Consider the following 25000-nt stretch of genomic DNA (forward strand, 5'->3'; position numbering starts at 1 on the left):
ACTCTTCATTAAACTCGGTGAAATATTTAGTTTTAATAATCTGATAAAATTTTTAATGTTTTGGGAATACATACTGTAATATTACTGATACAATGTAGGCATTCATAGAGTGGCCAATTCTTAAAATAACCGCAGTCTATTTCTCATAGACTCAGTTCGAATGTGCATTTTCTTTTCTGCAAATGGGTTTCCGATTCTGTAAAGACTTGTTGCAGGGTGGGACTACTTTGTTTCCATAAAGTCAGCTTAATCTAAAACAAAATATGGAAACTTTCTTGACGTGTACACAACCCATAAGAATATCAACATAGGAAAAAAAAATATAAATGATCTCGCTTTGTGTATAAGATACTTCCTTATAAACATGGTACAATGATAAAATGAGGCACATATATCTTTTAAATAGGGTGTTATATTATAAATTTACTCAACTTATATGTATAGTGCAAAACAGAATTACAATAGTAATATAGGGTAAACCAAACATAAAAATGAATCTAACCATTTCACACAAACAAAAGTAAAAAAAAAAAAAAATAAACAATCTTATATGCACGTCTAATGTTTTATGCTTTGTCATATAAAAACTAAATACAAAAAAAAGGCCTTGGTCCAGTGGTTCCAAACCTATTTTGTTATAGAGCAAATTGGCCTTATGTCATTGTGTGCTCTTACTCTAAGTGCAGTTCGCCTAAAGATGAAAAATCTTGAAGAGAGTTGGATAGAGAACTGCCTGCCGGTGTAACGGTCTGAACGATCCCCGGTCTCAGAATTCTCCTTGATAATCTGCGCATGCGCGAACATTACCGTTTGCCAGTGCATACGAGGTTGATGTTTTATTTTCCTGTAATGTTAGCGTGCGCAGCTCAACATTACCGCTTGCCAGTACATACGAGCTTGAGGTTTTATTTTCATGCGAGCGAAGCGAGCTAATGGCGGAAAAGAACCATTATACAATGTCAAGGAGAATTCTGAGACCGGGGTATCGTTCAGACCGTCACACCGGAAATGGGGAGTCTAATAAAAGCACACTCTTCTAAATATAACTGAGCAGTCTCTATTCATCTACATTTAAAGGCTATTCAATTAAGAATGAATTAAACTACTGCACATCCCTTCAAGGAATTGTAACTGAGAACGAATACAAAATGGAAAATTGCTTTTGAAACCACTCGTAAACATTTCAAGAAGACTGCAATAAATAGCCCCAAAATTTCCCTGGTTGGAGCGTCACGGATACTGATGTTTTAATTCTTTCATTCCATGCTATTAATATATTAGCTATAAATGAATACAATAACTGTCGATAAATAGTATATCCCCATTAAGAATCAAAAATATCTAAAAAAAATATTAATACTTTTTCTAATAACCTTATAATACCAAATTGAATTTAAGAAAGCTACAAGAATGCGGTAACAGCTGCATTTGACGGAGATAAAAATGGAGGTATTCAGTGCTAGTCTCTCATACACGAGCTACTGTTGCAGATATAAATATCAGATTACTTAAAATAACAAAATCTTAGATTTTTTAGGTTTCTACCGTCTGGATACAAAAAAAAAGAAAAAAAAAGAAAAAAAATGTTAGACACGATGAGTCAACACAATGTGTATCATTAAAACAAAAATACAAAATATTATCGTAACTACCTTGAATACAACAAAATCAGTGTCATGCCATCATTTATTCTAAATTTAATAAAAGCTTTCAACGCTCTCCTTTAGTTAAAAAGAAATAAATTAAGTGACTTTCTGGTGGCAAACAAAAAAAAAATCGTACAGTTTGAATTACGTAAATGCCATGAAAAAACTTTGATAAAGATTGAAAGAAATTTATTTACAAACTGAATTCTAAAGCCAATTAAGGCAGCACCTGTATTTACAATGAACGCTACTAACTGTTAACATTTATAACGTTTTATCCTAAAATCTCTTCACGGGATTCACTCAGATTCAAAGGCCCTTAAAGGTTTCAAAGGGAACTAACCCTGATAGGATGAAAATGGAAAACACCTGTGGGAAGAGGCAAGTTGTAGACGCTAACAGGAATCAATTACAGTACAAAAATTACAAAATCTATCTATATACCATGACACTTCCCCCAATTTTGAAGGGTAACCGACATAAAAAAACAAGATCAAAAGGAGACTTTTCTTCTCTTCAGGACAAGAGTAGGATAAAGAAAACTATAAACAGGCAAAGAAAGAAGCAAGAAGATCAGTAGCAAAGGCAAAGGCAGAGACATTAAATGAAGTCTATAAGGAGAGGGAAACACCAGAAGGAGAGAAGAAAATATTACGAATTGCTAAGGCCCGAGATGCTGCATCTAAAGACCTGACACAGATAAGACAAATAAAAGATAGCAATGGTATAGTTCTAGCAGAAGAGAATGAAACTAAAATAAGGTGGGAAACTGATTTTGAAGGACTATTGAATGAGGAGAACCCAAGAACAGTATTTGAAGATGGACTCCCAAACGAGGCAGTTACCATGGGAGTGACTAGAAGAGAAGTAGAACAAGGAGTAAAGAAGATGAGAAATGGTAAAGCTGCAGGACCGGATAATATACCAGTAGAGGTATGGAAGATATCTTGTGGGACCTGATGCAGAAGATCTTCAATCAGGAAAAGATGCCAGAGGAATGGAGAAGAAGCGTAATCCTTCCCATCTATAACGGGAAGGAAGACATCCAGGAATGTGGCAACTACAGAGGCATAAAGTTGATAAGCCATACTATGAAAATATGGGAGAAGATCATTGAGAAGAGACTCAGAGATGAAACAACAATTGGTGAGGAACAATTTTGATTCATGCCTGGAAGAGGGACTGTAGAACCAATATTTGCTTTGAAGCAGATGATAGAAAAACATCGGAGAAACAGAAAGGATTACATATGTTCTTTATTGACATGGAGAAAGCATACGATCGAGTACCACGTCAGGAGCTGTGGAGATGTATGAGAGAAAAGGGAGTCACTGAGAAATACGTAAGAATCACCCAAGATATGTATGAGAGGGCAAAGGCAAATGTTAAGAGCAGTATAGGCCTAACAGAAAGTTTCCCAGTAAATGTGGGACTAAATCAGGGGTCTGCATTGAGCCCTTACTTATTTGATCTGGTCATGGGTATAGTAATACAAGGTACTAGAGATCAGTCTCCTTGGTGTATGCTTTTTGCTGATGATGTTATACTGTCTAGCACTAGGCGAGAGGTAGTAGAAGAGAAACTGGAGGAGTGGAGAAGAGAAATGGAAAATAGAGGATTGAAGATCAGCAGGAAAAAGACAGAGTATTTGAGATCGAAAAATGGGGAGAATGGGGAAGTTAGTTTACAAGGAGAGAGATTGAAAAGAGTTGAAAATTTCAGGTATTTAGGATCAACAGTTGCAGAGGATGGTGATCTGGGGGCAGAAATAAACCACAGAATACAAGCAGGATGGAAGAATTGGAAAAAAAGTGTGTGGAGTACTATGTGACAGGGAAATAGGGGTTGTGTTGAAAGGTAAGTACACAGGACCATTGTGAGACCGGAAATGATGTATGGAGCGGAGACGTGGGCAATAAAAAAGACAGAAGAGACTGGATGTGGCAGAGATGAGAATGTTGAGATGGATGTGTGAGGTGACAAGAAGAGATAAGATACGGAATGAGATAATTAGGGGTACCACAGGAGTTAGAAAACTATCAGATAAGATCCAAGAAAGTAGACTCAGGTGGTATGGTCATGTCATGAGAAGAGATGAACAGTATATTGGGAGGAGAGTGATGGAAATGGAGGTACAGGGAACGAGAGGGAGAGGGAGACCAAAGCGAAGGTGGATGGACTGTATCAAAGATGACGTTCGATCAAAGGGATTAACCGGTGATGAAGTGTGGGACAGAGGTAGATGGAGAAAGCTGACCAGAAACATCGACCCCACATAGAAGTGGGAAAAGATGCAGACAAAGAAGAAGACTCCTCCTAGCCTGGCGAGGGATTTAGCTAAGTTAGGTTGGAACTGCAAGGGTGCCACAGTCCACCCTCCCCAGTTATTCACCGCAAATGAAATTACATATGCTGAATCCGCTACTGCTGCTACCTCAGCGGTCATCAAGGCGACCGGAGGAAGCAGCAGAGCCTACAGGAACTGCATCACAATCGCTCACCATTCATTTTCATTCCTATATCTAGCACACTCTTTTGCCTCTCTCACATCTATCCTCCTATCACCAGACTTTTCTTCACTCCATCCATCTACCAAAACCTTGGCCTTCCTCTTATACTTCTCCCATCAACTCTTGCACTTATCACCTTCTTCAGCAGACAGCCATTTTCCATTCTCTCTACATAGCTAAACCACCTCAACACATTCATATCCACTTTAGCTGCTAAACCATTTCTGACACCCGTTCTTACCCTCACTACCTCGTTCCTAACCCTATCTAATCGAGATGCACCAGCCATAGGCTACTTTTCAGACACTTCATCTCAAACACATTCAAATTCTGTCTCTCTGTTACTCTCATTCCCCACAACTCCGATCCATACATCACATTGGTACAACCACTTTCTCATACAAAACTTTCTTTAAATTCATTCTTAACCCTCTATTCTTTACCACTCCCTTCACTGTCCCCAACACTTTACATCCTTCATACACTCACTGACGTATATCGGCTTTCACTCCACCATTTGCAACAACAAGAGTCCCTAAGTACTTAAACTGATCTACTTCAAGTAATTCTCCATTCAACATGGCATTCAACCTAGTACAACCCTTCCTTCTCGTGCATCTCATAACCTTACTCTTACCCATATTAACTTTCAACTTCCATCTCTCACGCACCCTCCCAAACTCTGTCAGCTTATCCTCCGATAATTTGGAAATATATAAAAACATAAAAAAACATCATTGAACACTTGCCTTCATCCCATACTGTTTTGGTCTCTGTCGTTTCACTAGCATGGAGATTTGCATCGAATGTGTCGTATAAACTTCCTAAGTTAAAGTCTGCTGTAGTAATACTGTTTTCATAGACTTCAGTGGAAAAGGCATCGTAAGTCGGCTCTTCTTCCTCAAATTTTATTTTCACGTCCGCTTCCTCAAATTTTATTTTCACGTCCGCCAACTCCACATTCTCATTGTAGAGATTGCTACTAAAGTCGTTGGAGGATTCAAGAGCTTCGCGGAGGGGTTTCAGATCTTCATCAAAAGGCTTCACGTCAGTGTGCCCTTGAATGCTGCCACCTCTGGAGGAGATACCCGTGTCGTAAAGCATCGTGCCAAAGGTAGGCGGCGAGGATGCGGCAGTCGGTGTCAAGCAGGGCGGAGGTGGAAGACTGTCTTGGATATCTTGTTCAGGAGAGATGTCATAGTAGGAATCGGATCCTAGATTCGACTCGAAGTACTCGAACTCTGTCTGTTCAATGGCATATTCGGAAAGGCCGTCCAGAGGCGACAGCGACATGCCGCTGTCGTCATCATTGCTAGCAGCACCGGAGGCATTCAAAAGTTCAAGTTGAGTAAGCATCTTGTATTAAAAAATAAAACATAAATCACCCTTTGGCTTTGAATTATACTTTCAATTAAAAAAAATTGGTGGTTGTGTGTTGGAAAAAAGTATGAAGCACCAAAAGAGTTATCACTCACTACAATTTCCGCCAGTGAGGAAAATAGCACCGATTTAGCACATGTTGAAATGAGTTCAAGATAAATACCACAGTATGAGTTTACTCTTCTTAGTGTCCTCGACACGTGCCAGCAGTGCCGTAGAAAAAAATCGTCTGCTCACTTCCCAAAATAAAAAGGAGTTTGGTTGATGCTTCATCATACAACCTTAAAATCTTTTTCTCAGTACACTCAGTAAGAACACTGTTTAGGTCATTCGCCCTTTTAGGCCTTTCCCGTAACAGGTTCCTTTTCGTACGATCCCAGGTTGCAAATTCCGTTCACATTGTGTTTCTGGAATGAAATAAAAACAAAGCCATTAGTTTTATTTTAAAAGTTACAAGATTGATAGGCATATATACGATCACCAAACATTCATTTAACTTTACAAAAAGTATACATTTTTTTACGATTTTCCAAATATTTAATGAACAATGGAAAATAGTGGTAACAGGCATAATTAGCAATAATTTCAAATCTTAAAGAAAAGTAATCGCTATGAAAAACCCGGTTAACACCTGATGATAATAAACCTATTTTCAGGGATATAGAGACCGAAGAAGGGGAGGGGTTGAATAATTGCAAGACGTCAATTAAAGAAAATCAGCGAGAGAGAATGGAAGAAAATGTTGAAAGAATATTTCCACTTTGTGGGATGCGAATGACTTCCTCCAAGACACGTTTGTTTTCCATTATCCCTTTTACCCCCAATGTAGGGTTAAATTTCGAGCACATTTTGTTATATTTATTTCTTTAAAATTGCTCTAACAGCCTTAATTTCTGTCATAGAGGTTAGGTTGGTCTCATTCTTTTGGAAAATGCCTGAAGTTTCTCATGAAGTTATAAAAAATATGCTAAAAACATGTAAATAACAGTGTTTTGCAAGAACGTACCGATACGTCCTTTTCGGGCGAAAGGGATAAGATGGTAGACTTCTAGCGCAGGTCTTTCATATCGGTTAATTTTTACTTCCCACAATGACACAGTTGCGCATGGATAGATTTACATCCTAATTTGAGGCGTTGGGGCCATGAAGGGCATTCAGCACCGAGTTGCAATTATTATTATTATTATTATTATCATTATTATTATTATTACAGGACATATCTGTTTGACGCTGTTACTGTTTTTAGAATGATATATTGTTAATTTATTCTCATCATTTATTTATTTCCTTATTTCCTTTCCTCACTGGGCTATTTTTCCCTATTGGAGCCCTTGGGCTTATAGCATCTTGCTTTTCCAACTAGAGTTATAGCTTGGCTAGTAATAATAATAATAATAATAATAATAATAATAATAATAATAATAATATTATTATGTTAAGCTACAACCCTAATTGGAAAAGCAGGATGCTATAAGCCGAGGGGCCCCAACGGGGAAAATAGCGTAGTGAGGAAAGGAAACAGGGAAAAATAAAATATTTTAAGAACAGTAACAACATTAAAATAAATATTAAAAACTTTAACAAAACAAGAGGAAGAGAAATTAGATAGAATAGTATGCCCGAGTGTACCCTCAAGCACAAGAACTCTAACCCAAGACAGTGGAAGACCATTGTATAAAGGCTATTGCACTACCCAAAACTAGAGAACAATGGTTTGATTTTGGAGTGCCCATCTCCGAGAAGAGCTGCTTACCATAGGTAAAGAGTTTCTTCTACCTTTACCAAGAGGAAAGTAGCCACTGAACAATTACAGTGCAGTAAATAATTGATGGAAACCACAGTATGAGGTTGGACATCAAGATGGAAGAAAGGAAGCGACCATTTAGTAGTGCCTACAGTACACAGCACGACCTTCGACCCACAACAGTCACCTAGCAACCAGCTACATTTTGACTGCACCAGTTAGCAGATGTATACTGAATTAATTAGAAGAGAAAATAAAGTTTAATGAATTATGAGTAATGACGAAATTGAAAAGATTCTTAAACTGACGTGTATTTTAGGACCCTGTAAGACATACTAGGCAAAATGAAATAAAACTATCTTTTTTGACTAACATTGCATTAAGATGAATGAAGTGTTTCTAATCTTTAAAATATAACAGCCCCTGATTATATACAATCATCACAATAATATCTCTTTGTCAAAATGCATTTGAGAGAGAGAGAGAGAGAGAGAGAGAGAGAGAGAGAGAGAGAGAGAGAGAGAGAGAGAGAGAGAGAGAGAGAGAGAGAGAGAGAGAGAGAGAGAGAGTTAAACGAAATGTGAAAGTGAAGCTAATGTAGCAATTTGCGGACCAGTAATGTGTAAAATTAGCTTTTTTTTTTTTTTTTTTTTCTTTAGAGAATTAAAGATCTTGCCGGCATATTAATGCTTACATAATTTCAATATTTTTGAGGAATTCAAACGTGACGTTGAACGGAAAGGAAATAAAGAAAAAGATAGAAACTACTGCTAAGAATTTGTATATTTCATCAAGAGTTCGAAACCTGAGAAACATATGTAAAATAAGAGTGACTTGATTAACTAAATAAATTGGATTGAAAGAAAGCTCTATGATTTGGATATGGTTTAGTTCCGTTGAGAGAATGGGAGAGGATATGTTAGTCAAACGTCTGTGTGAGTGTTGGGAGGTGGCATAGAGGAAATCGCAAAGTTGGAACAGTCTTCTCTTCGAATACAATATATTCAATGAGAAATTGAATGCTGTAGTTTATGTCTGGGGGGAAGGGTTGAAATAATGTTGATGTAAACTATATATGTGTAAGTGCTTCAAACAGATATGAAGAGATTAATTTTGTTTAAACATCCATTTTATTTGACACTCATCTACTACTAAGTAGTTAAAAGTCACATGAGCCAATGATTGACCCACATTTTACTTTAAAGCCATCACTCACAGAAAAAAATGTAATCTAATAATAATAATAATAATAATAATAATAATAATAATAATAATAATAATAATAATAATAATAATAATAAGCCAATGACTGACCCACATTTTACTTTAAAGCCATCACTCACAGAAAAAAATGTAATCTAATAATAATAATAATAATAATAATAATAATAATAATAATAATAATAATAATAATAATAATAATAAGCCAATGACTGACCCACATTTTACTTTAAAGCCATCACTCACAGAAAAAAATGTAATCTAATAATAATAATAATAATAATAATAATAATAATAATAATAATAATAATAATAATAATAAGCCAATGACTGACCCACATTTTACTTTAAAGCCATCACTCACAGAAAAAAATGTAATCTAATAATAATAATAATAATAATAATAATAATAATAATAATAATAATAATAATAATAATAATAATAAGCCAATGACTGACCCACATTTTAATTTAAAGCCATCACTCGCAGAAAAAAATGTAATCTAATAATAATAATAATAATAATAATAATAATAATAATAATAATAATAATAATAATAATAATAATAATAATAATAAGCCAATGACTGACCCACATTTTACTTTAAAGCCATCACTCACAGAAAAAAATGTAATCTAATAATAATAATAATAATAATAATAATAATAATAATAATAATAATAATAATAATAATACCTTTTAATGATGATAATACAGCTAGAAACAAGTGAGCAAACACTTTACATTCAGCCCAAATTTTAACTCCCAACCGCCAGCCATCAGCCTCTCGCGACCTCGACACACTAATTGAAGCAATAAAACGCCTTTCCTCTGATCGCGCAAGGGATCGGCCTCGTTTGGCACTTTGATGATCTCATGAGGAAATAATGATTATTTTGTAGAGCCAAGTGCGAAGGTGACATATATTCTATTCTACAGGTTGACTGAATCGGAGGTGGTAAATACGGTAACCTGACACTAATGCGTAGGAAATGAGTCCTTGAGCAATTCGAGATGTGTTTTTGAGCATAACACAACATGATGGACTGACGGCGAAGATTGGGAAAAAGTGGACTGACGGCGAAGATTGGGAAAAATTGGACTGACGGCGAAGATTGGGAAAAAGTGCACTGACGGCGAAGATTGGGAAAAAGTGAACTGACGGCGAAGATTGGGAAAAAGTGGACTGACGGCGAAGATTGGGAAAGAGTGGACTGACGGCGAAGATTGGGAAAAAGTGGACTGACGGCGAAGATTGGGAAAAAGTGGACTGACGGCGAAGATTGGGAAAAGTGGACTGACGGCGAAGATTGGGAAAAAGTGGACTGATGGCGAAGATTGGGAAAAATTGGACTGACGGCGAAGACTGGGAAAAAGTGGACTGACGGCGAAGATTGGGAAAAAGTGGACTGACGGCGAAGATTGGGAAAAAGAAAAGTTGATTGCAGATGGTTATTAAAACTCATAATCGTAAAGAATATTCTATAAACTAGGGAAAAATAAATTCATGAGAATTTAAAAAAAAAAAAAAAATACTATTTTTGGCATGAAGACAGTATTGATTTGGCAATTAAAAACTCGTAGAGGCAAGGAGAAAAATACCAAAGCCTATGAAATCACTTTCATATAATTACCTAAGTAGTCTATTTAAAAAAAAAAACACACAAACAGACTAATTTTAATAATTTCAATAGCTTTGATAATAATAATAATTTTGATAATATTAATATGAGTAATCTCAGTAATAGTAATAATTTTAATAGTTAAAATGCATTTTAAATGAAACTTTAGTTACGCAATCCAAAATAAAGTCATTTAAACACTTTTCTAAAATGAAAGAATCTGACTGAAACATTTTGCATCGGTTCCTTCTCAGGAAGAGAACCACGTCCATAGAGAGAGCCATTTCCTTCCCCCAAAAGAATACCCTAGCAAGGTATGCGCTTATGCATGTCTGTCTGTGAGGCATGATTTAAAGACCATATTGCTGACAGCGAAATGGTATGTCCTGGCACCCACCCAGCAGACAGCAGTGCCACAGCTCGTCCGTGAAAACCCCTCAAGAACTCTTCTTTTTACTTTTTGGACCGGGCCGGCAATAGGGTTGGTTACTCAATGACTATTTAATACAAGATTAACCCTTAAAGGAAGGAAGGTGATATGAATCGTTCATTTCTTCTTCAAATTCACTTCGGAGGCAAATAAAGGAGTTCTAGATTTTTTTTTCTTACCAATGTAAAAACTGACTCCAAATTCTTTTTACTTTTTGGACCAGGCCGGCAATATGGTTGGTTACTCAATAACTATTTAACACAAGATTAACCCTTAAAGGAAGGAAGGTGATATGAATCGTTAATTTCTTCCTCAAATTCACTTCGGAGGCAAATAAAGGAGTTCTAGATTTTTTTTTCTTACCAATGTAAAAACTGACTCCACATTCTTTTTACTTTTTGGACCAGGCAGGCAATAGGGTTGGTTACTCAATGACTATTTATTATTATTATTATTATTAATATTATTATTACTATCCAAGCTACAACCCTAGTTGGAAAAGCAAGATGCTATAAGCCCAGGGGCTCCAACAGGGAAAAATAGCCCGGTGAGGAAAGGAAATAAGGAAATAAATAAATGAAGAGAACAAATTAACAATTAAATCATTCTAAAAAAAAGTAACAACGTCAAAACAGACATGTCATATATAAACTATTAACATAAAAAACTAATATGTCATAAATAAATTATAAAAAGACTCATGTCCGCCTGGTCAACAAAAAAGCATTTGCTCCAACTTTGAACTTTTGAAGTTCTACTGATTCAACTACCCGATTAGGAAGATCATTCCACAAGATTAACCCTTAAAGGAAGGAAGGTTATATGAATCGTTCATTTCTTCCTCAAATTCACTTCAGTAGATAATTCGGAGGCAAATAAACTTCTAGATTTTTTTTTTCTTACCAATGTAAAAACTGACTCCACATTAGAACATGTCTCTGTTGACTAATTATTATTATTATTATTACTATCCAAGCTACAACCCTAGTTGGAAAAGCAAGATGCTATAAGCCCAAGGGCTCCAATAGGGAAAAATAGCATTTTTAAGCTATTTACAAAAGATCTACGATCTTACAACTAAGTTTTAGGTTAAGAAATATATATCCGTTCGAAGGGGAATATATTTCACACTCGTGCATATCCATACAAACCTAGCATTGTCATTTCGGACGGCACGCACACATACAATATATACATATATATATGTATATGTATATATATGTGTGTGTGTATATATATACATATATATATATATGTATATATATATATATATATATATATATATATATATATATATATATATATATATATATATAACGGATTTTGAGCGAAGCGAAAAATCTATTTTTGGGTGAGATAGCCATGTCGTCCTGATGGAAGTTCCTATAGGGTAGCTTCCTAGGGTATATTACAACTACGGCGATATTCCCAGAGAATTTACCTTAAGGTACCAGAATTCTAACTCCTGGAGCGAGTATCCCTCGTGAAAGGGATATCGCGACATATCAGAGGACGTATTCTAGACACGTCACATGGCAATCTACGACCTGAGCAGAGATTCGTCTCGTAGGAGGGAGATTGACGAGATACGAATTCGGGAAAGAAAAAGGGGAGCCGCTCCCAAGGCTTCCCTATCCCCCGATTCGTATGCGTGCCTGGCGCCAATCCTGGCGCCATCTGTATTCCTTGTAGCGTACACGAGGTGCTACAGATACTGTATGTAGGGAGGGGTCCTACAGCCCTTTCTTAGAAAGGCAAGGGCGGGTCCATCAGGACGACATGGCTATCTCACCCAAAAATAGATTTTTCGCTTCGCTCAAAATCCGTTTTTTGGGCTCAAGCCATGTCGTCCTGATGGAAGTGTACCAGAGCATTACTGTATCTGTGGATTCTCAGAACGTGCCGTACTCCCCGGAGATATTTATTCCCGGTCGACTAGACCTAGAGACCTAAGATGTTACCGTTATACATCTTTTCAACTAACTATAAACTATGTTAGAGCTTCCTGCCCCCTACAGGGAAGAGTCCTACTAGACTCTGGAAAGTCTCGAAGAGTACATATATCTATGTATGAATACCAGGCAAGCTAATATAGTGGTCTCGCCCTATATTAAGTAAAGCATAGTTTGTAAAGGACCACTGCGTCAATATGAAATATCGACCAGTTTTCCGCACAATACTTGTATTGGCCAAAGGTTTTATATCCGCATAGGAGGAAAACCAATGCAACATAGCTTGCATAAAGGAACAATTCTATTAGAATTATCCCAGATAAGGTACATAGAATGAATGCTCAATTATACCAATAAATTGACACAGGTGAAGGAGACGCAAGGTTCTCAAGAACAAGCTTATTGACAGACAATAAACAGACAGGTTAACCACAATTATACATATATATATAAGAAGAGGATAACCCAAAACTTTAAGCATAAGTATGATAGTAAACAGGGCTTGTTTGTCTGAAAGAAAAACATTAGATGCCACTTTTAAGATACCGAGGTATCAAAGTCATAAAAGCCTGTATTACAAATCAATGACATTAGCGTTAGAAACGCTCGGCACACATGTCTGCACTTATGCTAGGTTCACCTTCGGAAATGGAACAGTCTGGATGGGCAACACAGTGCCCTCACTTAGTTTGTAGTACAGTATGTAACTACACACTCACCCTGGAATTAATCGTCCCAATTAAGACCACTGTTCCTCGCAGAGTTAAACAGTAGGGTTAACACCGCGACCCACTGCTACCACAGATCTCTTTTAGTTCCTCTACTTGCTTCGCATAGTGGCGAAAGAACACTCTGGAAGACTTCCAGCCAGTGTATGAACGGAGATGTTCAAAATCCATGCAATTAAAGAAATTTAAGAATGAGGCAACTTTCCTCGGATCGTGACCTGCGGGTGTATTGTCAGGATCCGCTCTGCGAATAAAATATGTGATTTTTGCTCTGAGTTGATTCAGAGATAAATTTTAGCCTGATGTTTCTCCCCTGAATAGCTGACCACCCTTGAAGTCTGAAGTTCTATGAAGATAGACCTTTAGGCATTCTACTGGACATAGAGATGCATCTTCTTTCAGAGGGCAGATTCTCCAGGGACCCCACCTGTTGGTGGGTAACTCATTCTTGGCGAGAAACGTAGGATCCGGAAACAGGTTCAGTTCTTCCCCATCCAGGAACTGAACACGACCTGCCTCTCTCGAGAGGCTACAATTTCACTAACCCTGGCCCCGGACGCGAGTGCAAATTAGGAAAATAACTTTTTGTGTCAAATCCTTTAACGCACATTCTTCATTGCTCAACAGAGAAGCGAAATGAAGAACTTGTCTAAAGACCATGAAATGGGCTTTGGAGGTGCTGAAGGTCTGAGCCTAGCACAGGCTTTCGGGACTTTATTAAAGATCTCGTTACCTAGGTCGACCTGGAAGGCATATAGAATGGGTCTTGTCAAAGCAGACTTACACGCTGAAATCGTGTTCGCTGCCAACCCTTGACCATGGAGGTGGGGAAAAAAGATAAGCAGAAGTCTGTCAAGATCTCCTGCGGAATCTTCGCCTTGACAAAAGGCCACCCATTTTCTCCAAGATGACTCATATTGCCTTCTAGTAGATTTGCATTTATATTCCTCAATGAAGTCTATACTGGCTTTCGAAATCCCGAAACGCTTTCTCACCGCTAGGGAGAGAAAATCATGAACTGCAGGGTCCGGGTTTTCTGTAATGAAGCGCAGACAGTTGACTTCTGGACTCGCTGGGTCAGAACTGGATCTGGTAGTGGTACAAACTTCAGCTACAGTTCCAATGCCAGGAGGAACCACACGCTGTTCGGCCACTTGTGGGCCACTATTGCCGCTACCCTTTGAAGGATCTCAGTTTGTTGAGGACCCTCAACAGAAGGTTGTGAGGAGGGAACAGATAAATCTTGGACCATCTGTTCCAGTCGAGGGACATCGCGTCCACTGCTTCCGCTAAGGGGTCCTCGTACGGGGCACGTACAGGGGCAACTTCTTGTTGTCTTTCGTCGCAAAGAGGTCTATCTGCAGTTCTGGGACTGATTCAGAATGAAGGAGAATGATCCTGCGTCTAAGGACCATTCCGACTCTATCGGTGTGAACCTGGATAGAGCGTCCGCTGTCACATTGCGGACTCCTTGAAGGTGAACTGCCGACAGGTACCACTTCTTCTTTTCCGCCAATCGGAAGACGGCCAACATCACCTGGTTGAGAGGTGGTGACCTCGATCCTTGTCGATTCAAGTATCTTACAACTACCTCGCTGTCTATTACCACTTTATGTGGAACGAATGACGCGGGGAGACTTTCTTTAAGGTAAGGAGCACTGCCCTAGCTTCTAGAAAGTTTTATGAGAAAGGTCTTGAATAGCCTGGACCAAGTCCCCTGGACTTTTTTCCGATGAGAGTGACCTCCCCATCCCTCCTTTGAGGCGTCTGAGTGAATCGTCACCGACGGGGGAGGTGGCTGAAGAAGAACCTGACTTCTTTAGATGTCTGGCTTGGGACCAAGGCCTGAGAAGAGTACTTAGCCGAAGCGGCTGGTCTTCTCAGATCTCTTCACGCGTTTGATGCATAACTTCTCCAAACTCCGATTGCATCCTTTAGCTGTGCTCTTAGCACTGGGTCTGTCACCGAAGCAAACTGGAGAGAGCGCAGTACTCTCTCCTGCTCGTGTCTTGATATCCTTTCGGAATCTTGAAGTCTCTTGACAGAACCCGCTATCTCCTTCCTTTTCTTCGCTGGGGTGGAGAAACGGTGTGACAAAAGGTCCCAGTGGATCTTAGCCACTGGAACTTTTGAGATGGAGAAAGTCGAGACTTTTTCTGTTGATCTTGAAGCCTAGGTACTCTAGGAACTGGATCACTGACTGGAAGCTTGCAAGCATTCTGTCTCGGATGCTGCCCACACCAACCAGTCGTCCAGGTAGGCTACTACCTGAATTCCCTTTAGGCGAAATTGTTTGAGAGCTACGCTCGCAAGCTTCGTAAAAATCCTTGGGGCTATGTTTAGCCCGAATGGCATGGCTCCGAAGGCGTATAGTCTTCGCTGTAGCCTGAACCCTAGGTAGGGGGAGAGTCGATGGCTAATTGGAATGTGCCAGTAGGCATCTGACAAGTCTATAGAGACGGAATATGCCCTCTTGGGCAGTAAGGTCCTTATGTGTTGCAGTGTTAGCATTTTGAATTTGCAATTCACTATGAACTTGTTAAGTGGCGACAAGTCCAGAATGACTCTGAGCTTTTCCGAGTCTTTCTTGGGAACACAAAACAGCCTCCCTTAGAAATTGATGGGCTTCACCCTTTTTCTCCAACCGTTCTTGAACGTACTCCTCCATAACGGGGGTGGAGTGTTGGAAAAAACCGAAGGTACGGGGGTGGAGTGCTGTACCAGCTCCCGCCCAATCCATTCTTGAGTAGGCTGTGGGCCCAGGGATCGAAGGTCCACCGATCCCGAAATTTCAGAAGTCTCCCTCCTACCGGTATCACCTCACTTGGACTGCCGTCCTGAGGTCTTGCCTTCCTGACCACGACCACCCCTGAATCCCCTTCCCCTTGAGGGGCGTCTAGACGAGCCTCTGGCTGCTCCTCTAGGCTTTGCTCGGAAGGAAGTAGACTGCCCTTCGAACGCTGGGGTGAATGCCGTGGACTGTGTCGGCACGGCCTGGGGTACCCACTGAAAGGTGGTCGGGGTTTGTGCCACGATCTGGGGCACTGGGGGCAATGGCAATTGCAGTTGCTGTTGCTGTCTAAGAGGCTTGGCTGGCCGAGACGGTAGCCTAGTCCTCATAGTCTTCCTCTTTGGTTGAGGACCCTCATCCGGGGAAGACTTTCTTTTGATAGCCAGGTCCCACTTCTGGAGAAGGTTTCTATTCTCCAAGGTGGCTTTATCAAAAACTTCTTTGACCAAGTCGGTAGGGAAAAAGGTCTTTTCCCCAAATGTTGGAGGAGATTAGTTTCTTTAGCTCGTGCCTCACTGTAGCCGAGGTAAACACGAACTCCCTACAAGCTCTCCTTGCCTTGACGAAGCCATAAAGGTCCTTCGTCACTGTGGCCAGATGAGGCTTGGCCACTACCATGAACATTTCATGGACCTTGGGGTCACTTGCCATCGTCTCGAGAGTAGTCTGAAGAGACATTGAGGCAGTCAGTCTTTCTTTTGTATCGAGCTCACTTCGCAAAAGAAAGTCAGACAGCTTAGGGGGGTCCTTGCCGAACTGACGTCCGGCAATATCAGCCTCCAACTTTCCACTTAGAACGTAAGATGGACGTCCTTCCAATCTTTGTGGTCCATAGGCAGGGCCAGCGACAAGGGTTTACACTCCTCTAGGGAGGGGCAAGACTTGCCGGCCTCGATTGCTTTTAGTACAGCCAGAAACCCTTTCTGTAAAAAGGGGGAAGGCTCTAGTAGGCGAGGACACAAAGGAAGGGAGCTTCCTATTCAATGCAGCTACCTTTGAGTTAGAGAAGCCCCTCTCTTTCATCGAAGATGAAAGTAGAGCTTGAGCCTTAGCATGGTCATCACTATGACCTCCTTCGGCTCTGCCTCCTCCTTTGAAGCTGGTTCCTTCCTCAGCCGGACATAACAGTCCGGATATGGTGCCTTGCTGGGCCAGAATTCCACCCTCCAGGGGAACTGAGCCCAGCATATCCGAGATGACGATCTTTCCAGTCGTCATCGACATGTGCTCAGCATACCTCCATGGGTTAGCATCCGAGCACAAAGGAAGGTCTTTCACATTGAGCTTTTCTGGGGCCCATGTGATTCTGCAAGGCACTGCATTCGCAGTTCCATTGCAGCCGCCTTCTCCTGATTCTCCTTCTGCATTTGTTGGATCATTCCAACAATAGAAGAGAGGGCCTGTCCCAGCTCTACTGGGAGACCGGCCGATGTAGAGGGACTTGAACTTCATCCTGGGCTTCTGCAAGGAGGTCTTCCTCCTGACACCCGTCCACATCAGATATCCTGTCATTTAGCTGGATGTCTTGCATCGCGACCGCGACTTCAGCATCCACCTGGATCTGAACTTAGGGGATCTCCTCTTGAGGCTGGGGAATCACTGCCTCAGCTGATGCCTTAGGGAAAAGATACGCCCTCATCTTCTCACTTGGAAGATAAGGGCCAGAAGTGTACTTTTGGAAGCCCCTTACCCAGGTACGAAGCTTCTTCCTAGCTATTTAAATGTCTCATTAATCAGGTTAGTGCACACAGTACATACCTGAGGGTCCCAATACCGGAGATCATCCTTGGAGACAGCGTATGCTGCGTGTCTCCTACAAAACTCATGTCCGCAGAGGTTCTTGCTGCTGACATTGCAGAAAGCACTTCCCCACTTCGGAGTGTCCTTCTGTAAAGAGAAGAAATTTCCATGAGTATCAAGTGAACTATGTATCACTGGATATGCATAGTATAGCATAACAATTCATAAATGAAAGACACACACTTGTGTTTCCCTCACAACCCATTGTTGCAGCCTTCCAGATAATAAAATCAAAAATGGTTTATCTCTACTAGAGTAACCAATGCAAGGTTTCCATAGGAAACAGGTGGAGCTCACACCTAGGCAATGATTTTAAAAATCCTGGATAATAGACGGGGAAGAACTCTGCTTCCTGTCTGAGGGCAACAGCAAAGGGCTGTGTAAGAAAACACAATAGTGTTAGAAGATACAGTGCTGTACCTAAACTTTTACTATAGTTTTCTTCTTACTGTATATGCTATACAGAAGAATACTAGTACAGTATAGGAGGATGTGTGCCGGCCTGCCTTTGCCGGCCGGCACACACCACAATTAGCTTTAAAGTATACTACTTAACAGCTATAGGGCGGCAGCCCTCTGGTTCAAATGCCTGTGCCGGCGGCAGCAGCTGCCGGCCAGCAACAGCCAGTGTTGGCCGGCAATGATTGCCGGCCAGCAACTACACAAGGTAGTACCCAGCTGCCGGCCACACTCTTGGTGACCGGCAGACAAGGACTGACATAAGCCGGCCGGCAAAGGTACAAGACCGATGCCAGCCGGCAGCAAAAGAACCAGAAGACTACCCCTGCCCGGCTGCCGGCCTCATAGGCCGGCTGCCGGGACAGGTACAGCACTAGAAGAAAATAGAATGGATGCCGGGATAAGAGTGTACACAACCCCCCCAGCCCGGCAACCGAAAGAGTGCATATAAGGAAGGGGAGAAACTTAATTCAGGCTTCCTTGACCAATGCCGTCCGGCTCTGCCGGCAGGCATGGATGAGGGACCAAGAGAGGTCCGGGCAGCACTCGAAAACATAAGACCCTTGCCGTCCAGCGTCTCTGCCGGCCGGCAATGGGCTTAGTCAATCCAAATCCCAACCTATACTAGGTCCAGAAGTAGAATGACATATGGTACAGTAATACCCCTGCCGGCCAGCTCTGCCGGCCGGCAAGGTACAGTACAGTAATGGCTAGGCCATTACGGAGATAGAGGGGGAAGGGACAAGAGGGTCCTGCCAACCTTGCTTTAGTGACAGATCACCCGTAGCCAAGAACTCTGTCTTAGCCTAAGGGAGATCTAAGGGAAAGGGCCAGCGCAGTAGTATAATACCTGCCAGCTTCCAGAGCACCAAAGCAAGGAAGGCGTTGCAACTCCCAAGGGAAGATTTATCCTCCCCGAGAACAGCAACAGGACTTAGTCTGGTCGATCACACAAGAAGGAATCATAACTACAGAAACCTTCGACAGTGACCTAAGGGAGCTCAGCTCCCTTTGTAAGTGTTAGGTCAGCGAGGGAGACTCTGCCCCAAGCCAAACAACACGGACTCAGACTAAAAACTCTGTTGTTCTGACCCTCTTTGAACCAGACTCTGCTGGAACAGGAAGGTACAGTAACACCCTAGTATAGTTTTATCGAAAATAAATTCGGAAAAAACCACTTAGGGATAAGCCCAAGGCTTAAACAGAGGGAAAGGGATTGCATACCTTCTCCGAAGAAAAGAAAGCAACCGGGGAGTATGATAAAGTATACTAAGGCTCCATAAGCAATTAGCCTAGGCACCAAGAGAATCGATTACCTAATTCACCGAAACTCTCACGTATACAATCTTGGAAATATTCCACACAGTCTAACATGTATAAAATATAGCCTAAAGCTTCAATAAAATTTTAATTACACTCGGAAAAACCATAATCATGCATTAAGTACTAGGACCAAACGACTAGGCTACATGGCCTAGCGTAGGCCAGAATGGCGAATACTTCGCCAAATAATACTAAGCACGAAAGGAAATCCTATGTAAAGCTAAATAGCTAAATTTTATTAAGCAAAACAACCAGGAATGTCACTCTGACTAACTAATTTATACCTAGCGAGTGACAGTGTCCAGGACACCTCTGGTAGGCTACGGCTCTTGTATCAAAGATTAATCCTATTAATCACTCAAAATTTTACCAAGAGCCTACATTTATACATAACAGACACTATACTCAACTTATCCGAGGTCAACGAAGACGAAGAAGCCATGAAAAGCTGAATAAATCCAAGATTTGCGAGAAAAACAGGAAAAAACACCGAGTTGTTAAGCTACGCAAAAAGGAATACAGATGGCGCCAGGATTGGCGCCAGGCACGCATACGAATCGGGGGATAGGGAAGCCTTGGGAGCGGCTCCCCTTTTTCTTTCCCGAATTCGTATCTCGTCAATCTCCCTCCTACGAGACGAATCTCTGTTCAGGTCGTAGATTGCCATGTGACGTGTCTAGAATACGTCCTCTGATATGTCGCGATATCCCTTTCACGAGGGATACTCGCTCCAGGAGTTAGAATTCTGGTACCTTAAGGTAAATTCTCTGGGAATATCGCCGTAGTTGTAATATACCCTAGGAAGCTACCCTATAGGAACTTCCATCAGGACGACATGGCTTGAGCCCAAAAATATATATATATATATATGGGCGTGTGTATGGTTTATATGCGTGACAAACCAAAACCTCAAAAATGTGAAAAACAAACTTTAATTTCTTTTGTAGTAATAGTATTACATCCAGTTAAAAAAAATATATTCTAAATTTCTCTCTAAGAGAAAAGTAAACAATATTTTTTTTTTCACCTGTCGGTAATTAAGACTCGCGTGCAAGCGTGGCAAGAACGTCGTTCTAAAAGCCCAAATCCCGGATAGCAGAAAGACATTATCATTATCATTATTATTACTATCCAAGCTACAACCCTAGTTGGAAAAGCAAGATGCTATAAGCCCAGGGGCTCCAACAGGGAAAAATAGCCCAGTGAGGAAAGGAAATAAGGAAATAAATAAATGAAGAGAACAAATTAACAATTAAATCATTCTAAAAAAAGTAACAACGTCAAAACAGACATGTCATATATATAAATTATTAACAACAACGAAAACAAATATGTCATAAATAAACTATAAAAAGACTCATGTCTGCCTGATCAACAAAAAAGCATTTGCTCCAACTTTGAACTTTTGAAGTTCTACTGATTCAACTACCCGATTAGGAAGATCATTCCACAACTTCGTAACAGCTGGAATGCAACGGGTCATACTGTCCCCAGAGAATCACTGGTGAAAGTGAGACTGAAAAGTAGAATTTGAGGCCAACTATTTCACCCAAAATTGTCATGAAATATTACTCTGATATGCCCATTTTGGTGATTAATGTGAAATGAATAATAATAATAATAATAATAATAATAATAATAATAATAATAATAATAATAATAATAATAATAATAATAATAATCAATATTATTATGATGATTAACGTGAAATGGAAAATAATAATAATAATAATAATAATAATAATAATAATCAATATTATTATTATTATCATTATTATTATTATTATTATTATTATTATTATTATTATTATTATTATTATTATTATTATTATGATGATGATGATTAACGTGAAATGGAAAATAATAATAATAATCAATATTATTATTATTATTATTATTATTATTATTATTATTATTATTATTATTATTATTATGATGATGATGATGATGATTAACGTGAAATGGAAAATAATAATAATAATAATAATAATAATAAATATTATTACTATTATTATTATTACCCAAGCCACAACCCTAACTGGAAAAGCGAAATGCTACAAGCCCAAGGGCTCCAGCATGGAAACCATCCTAATTCAGAAGGATATAAAGAAGTAACGAATAAACAATTATTGAGAATAGAAAATATTAAAAGTAAGTAACGGCATTAAATATATAAGTCATATATGAACTGCAAAAAATGAGACACATCAACCTGTTCAACAAAAAAAAAAAAAAAAAAAAAAAAAACATTTTCAGCAAGTTTGAACTTCTGAAGTTCCACCCATTCAACTACCGGAATATGAAGATTATTCCATAATCTGTAAAAAAGCCGGAATGAAACTTACAGAATATTATGTAGTATTGCGTCTTATAATGGAGAAGGCAAGACTTTTAGAATTAACTGAATTAACTGTATATCTATAGTCAATTTCTTTTAGCGATGCATATTTGCACCAACTCGCAGCGGTGCCCTTTTAGCCCGGAAAAGTTTCCGGATCGCTGATTGGTTGGACAAGATAATTCTTACCAATCAGCGATCAGGAAACTTTTCCGAGCTAAAAGGGCACCGCCGCGAGTCGGTGCAAATATGCATCGCTAAAAGAAATGGACTATAGTACTACATACTGGACGTTACATTCTGGGAAGATTTATATGTAAAAGATGGTTAGAATTATGAGAAATCTTATGCAACGTGCACAAAGAACTAACTGAACGACGGTGCCAGAGATTAACATCCTGATCTGAATTCATGATTTTAATATATCACAAGTTTCTGTTCAGCAAATTAAGATGAGACTGAAGACCAGACAGGAGAACAATGTTCATTGAAAGAATGAATGAAATGAATGAACGAAATGAATGAATGAATGAACGAAATGAATGAATGATTGAGAGAATTTCAACATTTCTTCAGGATAGATTGATCACCAAAAATCTTTAAAATACTTTCTCAGTGTGCCAGTTTTTGTGCAATTGAAGAAACAAACCGGATGTGTTTCCCAAATGTAAATTTGCAATCAAGAGTCATACCTAGAATTTTAAAGAATTTGTATATGATTAAACAGACATGATCAATTGAGAGATTTGGATATTGGGAGCCATCGTCCTTAACCTACTTATATTTATAGTTTGAGGTACATTAGGGTCCAACTTTATGCCCCATAATTTTCACTATGCACTCATATTAGCCATGTCTCTTTCAAGAGATTCGGGGACCACAGTTCTACATTCAGGGGATAGAATTGATACAAAGAGAGTAGCATCATCTGCATATGCAAGAAGATTGTTTTCAAGGTCAAACCACATCTCATGTGTATATAATATAAAATGTAAAGTAATAAATATCTAGCTAAGTGCTAATTAAGGAAAGATGAAAGCCATTAAGGATATTAGTAATTAATTAATTGCTTTCTTGTATTTTCATAAGGCTTTTTGGGTACATTTGTGAGAGGAAGGTTTAGAATCCGTTAAAATTAAATTGAGCAAATTTTTCATATTCACAGAGTTTACAGTGTCCAATTCAAGAATATAACGATTTTAATGTACACGAAATAAACCATTCATTTAACTTTTTATGAATGGAAAGAGCACAGTGGATGCTATCTTTATAGTAAGACAAGTCTAAGAGAAATATCTAAAAGGAAACAAGAAAATGTACATGTCTTTTGAGGATCCTGAAAAGGCGAATGCCAGTGTACCAAGAAGGTTAGTCTGTTGGTGTTTCAAAAAGAGGAGTGCTGAAGAAGTTGGTAATGTTAGGATAATATATGAGGGGGCAAAAACCATCGTGCAGATAAAATGTGGGGAAACAGGCATTTCCTGTGGAGGTTGGCCTCCAGCAGGGATCTGCTCATTGTCCATTCCTTTTCCTCGTCGTTATTGACTTTGTCATTAGAATTAAGGAGAAAAGAAAAACTGTGAGAACTGATGGTTGCTGATGATTTAGTCATTATAGCTGACACAGAAAAAGAACTGAAAGAAAGTTTTTTTAACATGGAAAGGACCTCTAGAGAGAAAAGGATGGAAGATGGACATTGGAAAGACAGAGCTAATGGTAAGCAGTAGAGATGGACATGAAGAAGTAAACATTCATGTGGAAGATGGAAAAGTGCTAAAACAGAACAATGAGATTAATTCCTTTGGCTCAATAACAATAGAGGAAGGAAGTACTGAGAGAGTAATGAGACAGAAAGTGAAAGAAGAATGGCATAATTAGAGATAAGTAATTGGAGTTGTTTCAGACAAGAAAGTGACATCAAGACTTAAAATGAAAATCTTCAAGAAAGTTATCAGGCCAGTACCACTATACTCAATTTTTTTAATGAGGCACATTTGCATTGACTCGCAGCGGTGCACTTTTAGCTCGGAAAAGTTTCCTGCTCTCTGATTGGTTAGAATTATCTTGTCCAACCAATCAGTGATCAGGAAACTTTTCCGAGCTAAAAGGGCACCCCTACGAGTCGGTGCAATTCAGCCTCACTAAAAAGAATTGACTTTAGAAGCTAAAACTTTGACGCTTAAAAGGAAAGAGGAAGGACTGTTGGAAAGAACCGGGATGAGGATGGTGAGATGTATTGCTGGAATATCACAACAGGAAAGGAGGGAGACTTACTGTAGAGTCTCGTCGGAGATACTATGGCCATGTAATAAGAAGGGAGGAGGTGGAACCAATCAAGAGAGCTAAGAATATGACAGAGATGGAGGGGGGAGGGGGAATGCGGGGCGTCAGCGGGGTGAGAATGGATATGAGTAGGGTGGGAATGATGCGAGGAATAGAAATAGATGGAGAAAGTTCACTCATACGGCCGACTCTGCTATACAATGGGACCAATAAGGTCGATAGAAGAAAAAATGATATATATATATACACACGAATATATATATATATATATATATATATATATATATATATATATATATATATATATATATATATACATATATTTATATGTGTATATATACATATATATATATATATATATATACATATATTTATGTATATATATATACATATGTATATATATATATATATATATATATATATATATATATATATATATATATATATATAGTATACGTGTGTGAAGATGTATGTATACTATACATCATAAAAATAATTCATATTCAAAATTGCATCCGACGATAAAACTTATTCTTGAGAATAAGAAATAAGAATTGATGCTTGAAAATCATGACATAAACCAAAATTACTTAAGACAAGTAATGACTCTTTTCTCAATGTTCTTAAAATTCCGCTTCGTTGCACTTCAAGTGAACTTTCAAGCCCCTCTCTCTCTCTCTCTCTCTCTCTCTCTCTCTCTCTCTCTCTCTCTCTCTCTCTCTCTCTCTCTCTTCTCGTGACCCAAAGGTATTTCGAAACCGATATGAAAACC

At 39.2% G+C, this 25000-nt stretch overlaps 1 protein-coding gene across 2 annotated transcripts in view; it reads right to left on the minus strand.

The window, feature by feature from the left end:
* LOC137646594 (uncharacterized) overlaps positions 1 to 25000 on the minus strand; it is a 39197-nt gene that overhangs the window by 1035 nt on the left and 13162 nt on the right. For both annotated transcript variants that reach the window (XM_068379705.1, XM_068379711.1), the window contains exon 2: positions 4906 to 5943. In XM_068379705.1, coding sequence (XP_068235806.1) covers positions 4906 to 5512 — 607 coding nt within the window. In that variant the 5' untranslated portion in view covers positions 5513 to 5943. The remainder of the gene's footprint in view (positions 1 to 4905; positions 5944 to 25000) is intronic.

Source organism: Palaemon carinicauda, chromosome 1 (genome assembly GCF_036898095.1).
Source record: "Palaemon carinicauda isolate YSFRI2023 chromosome 1, ASM3689809v2, whole genome shotgun sequence".
NCBI lineage: Eukaryota > Metazoa > Arthropoda > Malacostraca > Decapoda > Palaemonidae > Palaemon > Palaemon carinicauda.